At 64.1% G+C, this 12,651-nt stretch overlaps 1 protein-coding gene across 2 annotated transcripts; it reads left to right on the forward strand.

The window, feature by feature from the left end:
• Positions 1–1,074: 1,074 nt before the first annotated feature.
• LOC116959930 (transmembrane 6 superfamily member 2) lies at positions 1,075–12,158 on the forward strand. Of its 2 annotated transcripts, XM_042794734.1 has the most exons (15): positions 1,243–1,386; positions 3,767–3,873; positions 3,995–4,092; positions 4,280–4,383; positions 4,513–4,595; positions 4,793–4,917; positions 5,029–5,130; positions 5,237–5,328; positions 5,487–5,540; positions 5,917–6,199; positions 6,989–7,195; positions 8,429–8,546; positions 8,892–9,254; positions 10,017–10,319; positions 11,072–12,158. In XM_042794734.1, the coding sequence occupies exons 1-15, from the start codon at positions 1,295–1,297 to the stop codon at positions 11,407–11,409; spliced, it is 2,469 nt and encodes an 822-aa protein (XP_042650668.1). In that variant the 5' UTR covers positions 1,243–1,294; the 3' UTR covers positions 11,410–12,158. The 2 variants fall into 2 exon arrangements, with proteins under 2 accessions (XP_042650667.1, XP_042650668.1); XM_042794733.1 differs by lacking the exons at positions 6,989–7,195; positions 8,429–8,546; positions 8,892–9,254; positions 10,017–10,319; positions 11,072–12,158 and having other exon boundaries at positions 1,075–1,386; positions 5,237–5,329; positions 5,421–5,540; positions 5,917–6,499.
• The last annotated feature ends 493 nt before the right edge of the window (positions 12,159–12,651 follow it).

The raw sequence follows: 12,651 nt of genomic DNA on the forward strand, positions 1-12,651 counted from the left end.
TGCCAAGGCGGTGCCAGCTGCCCGGCTGGCTGAGCACGAGCGCCCGTGGCGAGCGCAGCACCGGGAAATCACCCGGCTGGGGACGGGCAAAAGGGGTTGGTTTGCCCCGAGCGGCTGTTGCAAGCGCTGGGAGACGGGCGACGCTTGTAGAGGGTTCAGTGTTCGGGAACACCTGAAGGTTATTGCATCAAGTCAACCCAGATTACCCAGTTTCATGCACTTCCCCTTCCCCACCCCTTTTTTTTGTACAGTGTGTCATGCTGGTTTTTGTGCAAAAAGGGCTGGTGGGTGTTTTTTCAGCTGGAAAGCCCCATCTTATTACTGAGCCCTGGAGACTGAACCCCTCCTTGCTCTCAGGTGCGCTCCCTTCGCCCTAGGCTGAAGCAGCACTGCCTAACGAGCCTTGCCTCGTTAGTGGCGTGCTGACAAGGCATGTGGGGTGCCTTCGAGTTCCTCCCGCACAGAGAAACACCAAACAAGCCCAGGGCAAAGTGCAGGGCGGCCAATTCAGCACCCGGACTCTGAAGCAAGAGGGTGAAAGAGTGACGTGACACAGCGGCGTGTTTGTGAAGGCTTTGTGAGGAAGGGGAAAGGTTGAGCGGCCACGTTGGGGGACCTGCTAAGTACCGTGGAAGTTTCTGAGCGTGTGCCCAGTTCTGGACTGCTGAGGCAGAGCTCTCCGTGGGCTGGTGGGGAGCTGAATGCTTGTGTTTGAGCAGAGAGCGTAAGAGGAGGAGGTCAGGGGGACGCTGGGCTCCCAGCTGGATGCAGAGACCTTGAAACTCCTGCTCTCTGCTTGATTCAATTTGTTATTAAAGGCAGAGATGAAGTGTTGGCTTTCATGTGCTCTACTCCCTCTCTTTTCCTCTTACAGATCGGAAGAGGTGTGTCCTCTTGGCTTTTTTAAGTACTTAAGGTTTCCAGAATGAATTGGGGGAAAAAAAAAAAAACAAACAAACAAATGAAAAAAACCTGAAACAAAAAAAAAAAAAAAAAAAAAAAAAAAAAAAAAAAAAAAAAAACAAAACCACAAACCACCCAGTCCCCAAGCTTTCAAAGCCCCTTTTGGAGTGGTTTTATCCTTCCCCGCAGCCTTTTCACAACAGCCCTCGAGCACAGAGACCCGCACAGCCCCTCGTAGTGAGTCACTCGTGTTCGGCTGCTGCCTGCTTCCCCCCCGGGACCCCCCCGGCCTTCCTCCCGGGCAGCTCTGGCGCTTTAAGGGCGCTGCCTGTTTGCCGGCAACGGGGCCAAAGTCCGCGGGCTCCGGCAGCTCGGGCGGCCCGGCCGGGGGATGCAGCTCCCTGCCGTGCCGGGCGTGCTCGCCCCGTCCCTGCTCGCCATCCCCGTGGCCTTTGGCATCAACGGTGCGACCGCCTTGGCAGAGTGAGTGCGGGCTCGGGAGGGAGCGCCGGGGTTGGGATGTTGCGGTCCGGCTCGGGGCAGGGCGCTGGGTCCTGTCCTCCACTGGTCCTGGGTGCTGGGTCCAGTCTGGGAGCTGGGGGGGGGAGCGTCCAGCCTGGCCCAGGACAAGGCTCTGTCCAAGGACAGTGGGAGCCGTCCCACCTGGGTCCCATCCAGACCTGGAAAGGGGGATGTGGGGTCCAGGGCAGGGTGCTGGGTCTGTCCTGGGGTCCAGCCTGGCGCAGGGGGCTCAGTCCAGGCGCTCCTGCCCTGGCTGAGCCGGTGGAAAAGCCGCTGCGAGCTGGGACTTCGCCGACGTGGGTCATGGCTGTCTTGATGACTTTTAAATCCCGTTGTCGGTGAACGGACGCGCAACAGGGCTGCTCGGCCTCGTTGCACACCATGGAGCATAACGGGGCTCGCCGGCAGCCCACATTCCCTAGGGATTAGAGTTCTCAGCACCTCCCTGATTTATGAGCATCCTCTCCAGCCGCCTGCCCCCCCAGGAGAGAGGGACAGGACCCCCGACCCTGGGTGGCCCCTCCAGACACAGCCGTGCCTCCTGGGGCACTGGGGACCCCTCCAAGCCCCATCTCCCCCTCCCAGAGCGACCCCCCTGGCTCCTCGGCTGCTGGCGTATCCCAGTGTGGCTGATGCCACCCCTCCACGCCGGCCTCGTCATCGCCACCGTCACGCTGCCCCATAACAGCCCCACTTTCACTTTTTCTGCTGAGCCACAGCCCCGCGATGCCCCAGCCCAGCCACATCCTGGCTGCTCAGCACATCCCCGGCTGGCCGTCACCCTCACGTCGGGGCGGTTGGTACCAGCCGCTCTGGCTGATTATTTTTCTCTTCTTTCCAGTCTTGCGCCCCAGGACCTGCCAGCTACGGGTTTTCCCCTTGTGTCCTCTCATCACTTCACAGCACTTTCTATCCTTTCATTCCTACCAGGCCCCCTTCACCCTCCTTTTCCCATTCATTATACATTTCTTTTTATAGCTAATTTCTGCTTTTGCTTTACCAGCAGGAAGCAGTTTTAGCCAAACTATCCTTAACTGCAGAGCCAGAGATTTCCTGGCCACCTGATAAACTTTATTTAAGGATCTCCCAATTCTCGTTCATATCTTTTCAGTCTTTCCCTTCCAAAGATGGTGGCCCCGGCAGGGTGAGCTGGGTGCCGTGAGGGCAGCACCCCAAGGTGCCTTTATGTGCACGGGGTGGCCCCGGGGCTGGCGTGTCTCGAGCCCTGTCACACACACGGTCACGTCTTTTGGTGACCGGAGGAGCCCGGCGTTGTGCTACTCCACCACAGCGTTTGAACTTTGAATTAATCATTCTGTGGGAGTAATTAGCTGTGTAGTAATTGATTATACACTAGTAATAATGCATTTTGGCAGTGACGCTTCAATTGTTTGATTGCTTTTGAGGTGTTTTTGTTTTTTTTTTTTTTCCCAAGAGCATCCCTGTGGGTTTGGATGCTTAGGTGAGGACAAGCTCAGCCTCGCTCAGTGCTGCTGTGACGCTCCCTGGGCGCGGGGTCCTGCTTTCACTGTCCCTGTCCCTGGAAGAGCAATTCCACCTGCACAAGGCAAACATGAGCCGGGTGTTGTCACAGCCTCCCATAAATGAGACCTGAGCTGTTCTCAGCCAGGTGACCCTGGCCACGGGGACGGCTGGCCTGTCGTCCCCACTCGGCACATCTGCTGTGCTGCGCCGAGGAGCACTCGGGCTGGTAATTGGGTGTTTCTCCAGGATAAGCTATTAACACCGGTGTCTGTGCAGACAGTCAGCCATGACTTTGCCTTTTTCTTTGGTAACAGGGTTAAAGGCTTGAGTGAAAAATACTGTAATGTTTTCCATGTTCCGTAGCTGAAGTACTGGCTAGAGCAGAGCTGTAGCTCTTCCAGCTGATGCAAGTGCTTCTTGCAGGGGAAGCAGCAAGCTCGGGATAGATTTCCCTACAATATCTCCACTCTCTTAGGACACGCTTTCAGTATCTATCTCATCATTACTGATTTGCTTTATAATCTGTTTCCCCAGTCTCTTATAACAGTGGAGAGGGAGAACCACGCTGGGGCTTCTCCCCTGGCCAGGCACAGGAGCCTTGGTGAGGCAGCCCCCTCCCCATCCATGTCCGGGTGTCAGAGCCAGCCTTCCCCCGGGCTTCACCTCCCCGGGGTTATTTCACACCCTGGAGGAGCCGTTTCCCCCACTCCTGTGCTGGGGAGCAGGGTCTGAGCCTGCTTCAGTGAAGACCTCTCAGAATCAGTGGGGGCAAAGGGTTTTTCAGCTGGACAGGAAGAAATTGGGCTTAACCCCCCGGCTGCGCGCGGGTGCTTGAACCCATCCTGCTGTTCCGCAGCAGCCCGCTGGTGCTGATGCTGATGGGGATGCTGGTGCTCGCCGGCCTCTTCTCCATCATCATCTTCGTAAGCGGATTGAGCCACTTCCAGGATCCCCTTTTCTGCGGTGAGTCCCGTCCCACCCCCGGGGTGTGGGGACTGATGCCATGCCGGCGCAGGGAGCAGAGATCTGGGGTTGGGGGGGGAGAGCCGTGGGACCCGCTCCGAGCTGGCGCGCTCTCACGCAGTGTTTGTGGTGTTCTCCTTCACCTCCGTCGTCGACTTGATCATCTCGCTGGAGGAGGATGGCTACATTTCTGGCTTCATGGAGGTCTACGTCCGAGAGGTACCACCACCTCTCCCTGCCTTGGGCTCTCGCATGTGAACAGCCCCACGCACCCAGGACGAGCATGGATGCTGCTCCTGCTCCCGTGCACGGGGCAGCCCCACGGGGTTCCCTGGGGAAGGGCGGGGGGGGGGGGAATGGCGCTTGCCCCCCACCCCATATAATCTGCTATTTTCCAAACGGGCAGGGCGAGCCCTACCTGCGCACAGCGCACGGCATCATGATCTGTTACTGGGACGGCATCATCCACTACGGGCTCTACCTCGCCATGATCGTGGCCATCAGCCAGAGGTGAGTGGGGACAGCAAGGTGGCACCTTCAGGGATCAGGAGCTCAGAGGAGCTCGCGGGGGCTGGAGGATTTTGTGAGGAGGGGAGCTCTGAGCTCTGGCAGAGGAGTCTGATCCCGATGTCTCTGCAGAAAGAGCTACAGGAACCTGGGTCTCTTCTGGCTGGGCTCTCTGATGATGAGTGTCGTCGTCTTCCTGCTTGGGAATCTGATAGGTATGGGGGTGTGGACGGGGGCTTGACTCCACGTCCAGCCCTTGCTGACCCCCCAAGCTGCCTCCATCCCCCCAGTTTGTCTGGTGGGTTCGCTCCCACGAGCGGAGGAGGAAGGTGCTGGCCTGGAGGCAAGTGTCAGGTATCGATACTGGGCGCCGAGCACTCCACTGTGCCTACCCTGTACTCTCCTTCCCCAGGGAAATACAGCTCCGACCTCAGCCCTTCTTTCCTGCTCAACCTGCCCTACATCCTCATCCCCATCTGGGCTGGGCTGAGGCTTTTCCAGCAGCCCAAAGCCCTGCCATGCCTCAGCCCTGAGAAGGTGAGCTGGGAGCCGCGGCAGGGGCTGCACTGGGAGCTGTCAGCCTTATCCCCCTCCCAGGGCTGGACCACAGGGTGCGGAGCTGATAATCCAGCATTTTCCCTCTCCCAGGTTGCAGAGGAGCAACACAAGCCCCTGTACCAGCGGCCCCAGGACATGGGGCTGGTCCTGCTCCTGCTCCTCACCGCCGCGTTCACCTTCTTCAGGGGGTTGGTGAGTGTTGGGTCACCGCACGGGGGTCCCGGGGGGGGGGCATGGGGGTCCCGGGGTGGGTGCATCTGCCCTGCGCCCACCTCCCCTCCACTCTCCGCATCCCCAGGTGGTTTTGGACTGTCCCGCTGATTCGTGCTTCGAGTACATCTACCAGCATGAGCCGTACCTGCGCGACCCCGTCGCCTACCCCAAAGTGCAGGTGAGCAGGGTTGAGGCAGGGCTGGAGGGTCCCTCCTGCCCCCCCCCCTGCTGCTGGGGATGGGGTGACCCTCTCCGTGTCCCCCCCCCAGATGCTGATCTACATGTTCTACGTCCTCCCCTTCTTCTGCCTCTGCATCTACGGGCTGGTGCTGCCTGGTTGCTCCTGGCTGCCCGACTGGAGTCTGGTGTTTGCCGGTGCCGTCGCGCAGGTGAGGGCTGCCCCATCGTCCTTCCCTCAGCTGTGGTGTGTGGGGGGGGGACGACGGGGGGAACCCCTGGGCTGGGTTTTGGTCCCAGCTAGGAGATAACAAGCGGGGAGCCAGGGCTGAGCCTGGGGGGGGGACAGATCCACACCCGCGGCTGCATGTGGAGCAGTTCCCAGCGCCTCTGCCTGATAATTACTTTGGCCTCGACGGATCTTAATGGAGCCGGGGATTAGTTTGACAGAAATAGGCTGGAGCGAGCCTGCGGGTCTATAGATAGGCCGTGCTGGGCGTGCTCCTGTGGACACGCTTTGGTGCTGGGTGGGCTGCCCATCACTGCCCGTCCCCCCGCCCCGTGTCACCCCCTGCCCTGTGTCCCCAGGCTCAGTTCTCCCATCTGGGCTCCTCGCTGCACGCCCGCACGCCTTTCCCTTACCAGACCCCTGAAGATGTCTGGTGGAGCTTCCTCCTCACCAACGTCCTCTACGCGCTGGGCCCCCAGCTCCTGGCCTTCCGCTGCCTGCGCTGCCCTGCCTTCTTCCTGCCTGCCACTCCTGCCAGCCTGCACGTGGGCAAGAAACACCAGTGACGTGTCCTGCCCGCCCCGGGGGGGCTGCTGCCCATCTCCCCTCTCCCCTCTGCAAGAGCAGCCGGAGCAGCCTGCGGTAGGTCCTGGCTGGCAGAGGTGTCCCCAAGGATGCTCTGGTCCCCACCGTGTCCCCTAATGCTGGGGGGTGTGCTGAGGGGACCCCAGGGTGCGCTGCGGGGGCATGGCTGCAGCCTTTGCCCGGGTTTGGGGTGGTCTCGCTGGCTGGGGGCTGTGGGAGCTGGGCTCCCCCCCTGGTGGGTCCCCGGGGGCCGTGGGGGCCCCGTCCCACCCTGGTGCTCCCAGCCACGCCGGAAGGGCCACGGGAGTGGGGACCGTGCCAGGAAAACACTGTTTACAAAATAAAGGAGCAAAAATACGGCTTCTGAACCCGTGTCTGTGCTCCGGCTGAGGACGTCACCCCATGCCACCGGCTGAAGCACCATACCGGCCCCCCCACGTCATCCGCCGGGGTCCTGCCGGGTCCCCCCCCTTTGCCCCGGGGCTGGGGGGAGCTGCATGACTTTGCCTCCTCCTGCATTTTGGGGTGCAGGGCTGGGGTGGGGGGGGGTCTCTCTCTGCCTGCGCTGCCCTTGCCTGCCCTTGCTGCGGCGGCTCAGGGTCGGGCTGCAAGGGGGGAGCCAGGGGAAGGGGTGCTCCTGCGTGTGCCAGGGATGCCCACGGGTGGGCAGGGGTGCGCGAGCATGTGGCGTGTACACGGGTGGGTGGGTACAAACACGTGGGAGGGGGGGTGAGGTGAGTGTGGGGGTGCTGGCAGTGGCTCGGGGCTGCCCTTGCAGGGGGTGGGGGGAGAGTGTTGGATTTACCCGGCAAAACTTCTTTTACCCCGCGGGTTCCCCACCCGCAGCCGGGACCGGGGGGCCCGGGACCGGGCGGGCCGGTGACCTTGGCGAGCCGGCGGCCCTGCGCAGCGTCGGGAGCCGGGGCAGGGCCGGGCCGAGCTCCCGGTGCCGCCCCCTGCGCGGAGCCGCCCCGGCAGCACCGGAGGCACCGGCGGCACCGGAGCGTTCCTGCGGCCGGGCCCCTCCCGCGGGCCGGTACCGGCGGAGACACGGTGAGTGCTGCGGAGGGGGGGGGGGGGGGGGGGGGGGGCTGCGGCGGCGGCTCCACTCGCTGCGGTGCAGCCGCGGGGAGCCGGGACGGGACACCCCCACACACACCCCCACCCCACACCCCCCCCTCGGTACCGGTAACCCCGGAGCGGGGGGCTGCACCCGGCGGGGTCGGGCCGGTTCCCCCCCCCCCCCCCCCGCCCTGCTCTGCCCGCTCCCGGGCACCGGCGTCCCGCAGCCCCCGGGGCTGCCGCCGCAGTGTCCCGCACTGCAACACCGCACCGGCCCCGGGGCTGCCGGGGGGGGGGGCGGGGGGAGAGCCGGGGGCTGCCCCGCTCCTCCTGCCCCCAGACCGGGCACCGGGACCCTCCGGGGTGGGGGCTGCCCCGCTCCGCTTACTCCAAGCACCGGGACCCCCCGGGAGGGGGCTGCCCCAATCCCTCTGCCTCCCAACCGAGCACCGGGACCCCCGAGGGAGCAGCCCCACTCTCGCTGCCCCACAGCCAAGCCCTGGATTCCCTTCCCCAGCCCCACAGATTGGGGGGGGGGGACACACACTCATTCCCACAGTGCGGGGGGTGGGGGGACACCCAGACTGCCTGGGCTGGGATCTGGGGCATCTCGGAGGACATGGGGTGCAGGGGGGACCGTGGTCCGCCGGGGGGCAGGGGAGCTCCTTTTCCCTTTGCGTTTCCCTGCGAAAGGGGGGCTGTGGAGTGGGGCAAGCAGCTGGGGGGGGGGGGCCCGGGGGGGGGTCCGGCAGCCGCAGCCCACTCCCACGCCATCAGTTCAGTTTCCAGATGTGCCGGCGCTGACATAAATAACTCACGAGATCCGGCCCGGCGCGGCTGCCATGAAATATTCATCCCAGCTGTAACTGAGCGGGTGAACCGGAGTTCAGCGCCGGCGCAGGCCGGGGGGCACGGGGGGTCCCTGCGGGCCTGGGGTGCTCGGGGAGGGGGGATGCAATGAGTGACCGGTCACCCCACCGTCTGTTTGGGGTGGGGGAGGTGGGAGATAGGGTGGGGGGGCTTCCCCACGAGGGGTGTCAGAAGGTGACGGCATCTTCCTGGGGACAGCACAGACCCAACGGGGTGTGGGTTGGGGACTGGCACCGCTGCCGGGGGGGCTGGCGAAGCCAGGGGGGTCAGGTTTGCTCCCAGACCTCCCCTCTGCCGCGCTCCTCCCTGGGAGGGGGGGCCGTCCGGTGCTGAGGGGCTCTGCTCTCCCCCCAGATGCGTCCCCGAGGTCCCTGGGCCGCTGGCCCGGCAGCTCTGCTGCTCCTCGCCGGCATCCTCGCCTCCAACGCGCTGCTCAGCACCCGGGGAAGGAAGAAAGTGGTTCATGTCATGGGTGAGTGGGGACCCGGGGAGGGGGGACACACATGAGGGAGCTGGGCTGGACCCCCAGGGTGGAATGGGGGGAGGCATCCTGCAGCTGCTGGGCTGTTGAGTTTAATATCTATTAAAGCACGATCAGGGTCTCTGGCACATCCATTGTGTCCCCCCTGCCCTGGCCAGGAGCTGTCCAACTTCTGAGCCCCCAAAAGAGGGAAATTCCCCCCAAAGCTTGTCCCCCCACACCCCCCAGCTTGCCTTGTCCCCGCCGTGGATCCTGCCCACGTGCCGGCGCTGCCTGGGATGGAGGCAGGGCCAGGCTTGGGGACAGGGACTCCCCTGAGCTCCGTGTCCCTTGCAGAGGGTGACAGCGGGGCCGTGGTCGTGCAAACGGCCCCGGGGAAGGTGGTGACCCACCGGGGCGGCACCATCATCCTGCCCTGCCGGTACCACTACGACGTGTCCGCCCACGACCCGGCCGAGATCCGCCTCAAGTGGACCAAGGTGACGGAGCCGATGGCCTTCGTGGACGTCTTCGTGGCGCTGGGGAAGGCGCGGCGGGCGTTCGGCAGCTACCGCGGCCGCACGGCGCTGCAGGAGGATGGCTTCGGCGACGCCTCGCTCATCATCCGCAACGTCACCCTGCAAGACTACGGCCGCTACGAGTGCGAGGTCACCAACGAGCTCGAGGACGACACCGGCATGGTCAAGCTGGACCTCGAAGGTAGCGGCATGGCCACGCCGGGGAGGAGGGACGGGGACAGGGAGGACCCCGGGTGTCCCCGTGTCCCACACGGGATGGCCAGGACACAGTTCCCGGTGCCACATCCCCGAGCTGGGCTCCATCCTGCTTTACGGCCGGTTGTTTTTCCTGGCGTGTGCCGTGGTTTATTGCCTCTGTTATTGGTTTTTATTGTTGCTCCAGGTTTACAGGCTGGCAGCTAATAAACGCTGGAGATAGATAGAGGCACGGCCTCGTAAAACACCAGGGGGGGGAATGACCGGGATGTGGCAGCAAGTCTTGATGCTGTGCGTGGCTTTGAGCCCACTGGGACGAGCTGCTGTGGCTGGGGATGCCAGAAAAGGGGGAAACCCCCCTTTTTGGGGGGTTTGGGAGGTACAGCAACACTGCTCCAGGTGGTACAGGCTTGCTCCAGGGACGCTGGGGCTTGGCTGGGCCCCTGCACAGGCACCACTGGTGTCCCCAGGTCCCAGAGCAGCACGCAGGGGTGCTATGGGGGTCCCTGCAGTCACGGAGGGGGAGAGCAGGGCGGGGTTGGGGTTACTGGGAGCACCCAAACTCCCCGAGCAGAGACAGTGGCAGGCTCATCTTCTCTGGACGTTGCAGCTGGGTGTCCCATTCCCCGCCAGCTCCTGGTGCCTTGCACTGCTGAACCCATTTGTTGGGTGCAGCTTCAAAACAAGGTGGGAGGGATCACCACCCACCCCCCACGCCCCCCCAGCCCTCCTCTCTGTCCCCCCCAAGGCGTCATCTTCCCCTACCACCCACGCCTGGGTCGCTACACCCTGAACTTCCACGAGGCGCAGCAGGCGTGCCTGGAGCAGGACGGCATCCTGGCCTCGCACGACCAGTTGCACCAGGCCTGGCTGGAGGGCATGGACTGGTGCAACGCCGGCTGGCTGGAGGACGGCTCGGTGCAGTACCCCATCTCCCGGCCACGGGAGGAGTGTGGCCGCAAGGACACGCCGGTGGGGGTTCGCAACTACGGCTACCGGCACAAGGAGACCGAGCACTACGACGCCTTCTGCTTCACCTCCAACCTCAACGGTAACGGCTGGGGGGGTGTGTGTGGGGGGGAAACTGAGGCACGGAGCACCCAGCTCCCCATTTCGGCTGGGCAGGGTGGGGCGGGGGTTTCCTTTGGTGCTTCAGGAAGATGCTCAGCCCTGGGTGAGAGCAGGATGTGGCTGCATGTGCTTTCCCTGGGCTCCCCGGCACATCAAGAGGGGGGTTGGTGCTGGGGGGACCCCCAGCAAGGACCAGAATCCGGCCCTGTCACCTTTGGGGCTGGGGTACCTGGTTTTAGCAAAACCCCTCGTCCCCGGGCAGGAGCAGGGGATGGAGGTAATTGCAGCAGCGAACGGGCCGGGTGATGGATGAGGCCGGGGCCACGCAAGACAGATGGGAGCCGGGAGGGCTCCTGGGCTGTGTAAATTCTTCCTGGCTGGCAGGGCCGTGCGGGGAGGGGGGCTCTGCCGATGTTTATTTAATGGTGGCAGGCAGGATAAATAGCGGGTGTAATCGCCACCAGGAGCCATCACCAACCGCCGCCGCGCAGCCCCCATAAATCTGCCCGCACCGCCGCGGCGGCTCCCCAGAGCCCACCCAGCCGCTCGCCTCCTCCAGCTCCCCCCTCCTTCCCCCCCCCCCCCCCCAAAAAAAAATGTGTTGGCGCAGGGTGGGGGGGTCCCCAGGGTTTGCACCGCTCAGCCCCATCCCGGCCAGGTTCCAGTGCCGTGCAGGATGATTCAGCGGGGTCCCTGTCCCCCACCAACCCCCCCGTTTTGACCCCTCCCCAGGCAAAGTCTACTTCTTGAAGACGTATCGCAAGCTGAGCTACGCCGAGGCGGTGCAGGCCTGCAAGAACAACGGGGCGGCCGTGGCCAAGGTGGGCCAGCTCTACGCCGCCTGGAAAATCCAGCTGCTGGACCGCTGCGAGGCTGGTTGGGTGGAAGACGGCAGCATCCGTTATCCCATCGTCAACCCCCGGGCACGCTGCGGGGGCCGGGAGCCCGGCGTACGGAACCTGGGCTTCCCGGATAAGAAGTACAAGCTTTTTGGGGTTTATTGCTTTAAAAAAGCTGGTGAGGCTGCCCCGGAGAAGGTGCTGGGTGGGGGGCATCCGAATCGTGTGTGAGGCTCGCCTTCACTGGGAGCACCCCTCGCAGCCCCCAAGCCGTGTGCTGGGCTCCCCGGCAGTGCGGGGAGCTGCGGGCAGCCCCTGCGTTGGAACTGGGAAAGGGGCCCGCGCGCTGCCGGCGCGGCTGCTGCGCCCAAAGCCTGGTGACGCTCGGGGAAACTGAGGCAGCAGGAGGGGAACGACTTCAGTAGCCCAGCCAGGAGCCTGCGCTTGGATCCAGGGCTGGCTCCCCAGCTCATTGCAGTTCTCGCTTCTCAACCAGCATCTTGCATGTGCTAAAGGCCCAGCCAGAGCTTGAGCCCCGCCACGTCCTCATCCTCACGCCCGGGGTCCCCAGCTCCGCGCTGTCCCTGAGGCCACGCAGCACTCCAAACCCCCCCCGGGAGATGCTACGGGCAACCAGCATCCCAGGCCCAGCCAAATCCCACCTTGGCACTGGGCAAGGACCAGGGGGCACTGGGCTTGGCTTCATGCAACACAGGCATCCCGGGGGGGGGCACCCGCAGCCCCTCCAGCACCCGCTTGCCACTGGCCACCCCCCAGGGCCACTGCTGGTGCCGGGTGAGGCAAGTGGCCACGAGCCCGGGGCTGGGGCAGCTCCTCAGCACTTGGCTTCGTGCGGAAGCGGCCGATGCCGGCAGCGGGGTGGCCACTGTCCCGAGCACCGGCACGAGGCTTTTTGCAGCCCTGGCGCTCGCGAGCTGGACGTAGATGAAATAAAAGCTTCGGCCGCTTCGGAGAGCTGAGCCGGGCTCTCGTGTCTCCTTTGCTGGTGCCACCCTCGAGGGGCATCTTGGGTGCGAAAGGGACCCTGGGCTGCCCCGTGCCATGGGGCTGCTCACCCCCACAGCCCTTATGTTCACTCCCTCGTCAGCGCCCTGGTCCTGCTGTGTCCCCCCTCGCAGCCAGGCACGGCCCGAGCATCCCCCCTGCATCTCTCTTGGATTTATTGGGACCAGATCCAAGGGAGCAGCATCACCAAGAGCCACCTTGGGGCATCCCGGGGCTGGCAGCAACCAGGAGCCACCCCAGGGATGGCAGGACATGGGTGGGGACCCCAGGGTCCCTCATGCCAGAGGGGGTTCGGGTCTTCCTCCAGGCCCAGCCCAGCTGAGCACAGGCCATCCATCACCTTTACTGACTGCCAGCGCTGACGAAAATAAATAACTGCTGGGATATGACACCCCCGGCCACCGCGACCCCCAAGAGCTGGGGACTGTGGGTGCCAGGGGCCAGCGG

Source organism: Tyto alba, unplaced genomic scaffold (genome assembly GCF_018691265.1).
Source record: "Tyto alba isolate M040663 unplaced genomic scaffold, T.alba_DEE_v4.0 Super-Scaffold_20000042, whole genome shotgun sequence".
Classification (NCBI taxonomy): Eukaryota; Metazoa; Chordata; class Aves; order Strigiformes; family Tytonidae; genus Tyto; species Tyto alba.

Excerpts from the sequence above, each read along its gene's own strand:
- LOC116959930 (XM_042794734.1), top strand. The coding sequence starts at position 1,295 with ATGCAGCTCCCTGCCGTGCCGGGCGTGCTCGCCCCGTCCCTGCTCGCC. Across the intron at positions 4,093-4,279 it reads TGGAGGTCTACGTCCGAGAG|GGCGAGCCCTACCTGCGCAC; the intron begins GTACCACCACCT and ends CCAAACGGGCAG. Across the intron at positions 5,329-5,486 it reads GTCGCCTACCCCAAAGTGCA|GGTTGCTCCTGGCTGCCCGA; the intron begins GGTGAGCAGGGT and ends CTGGTGCTGCCT.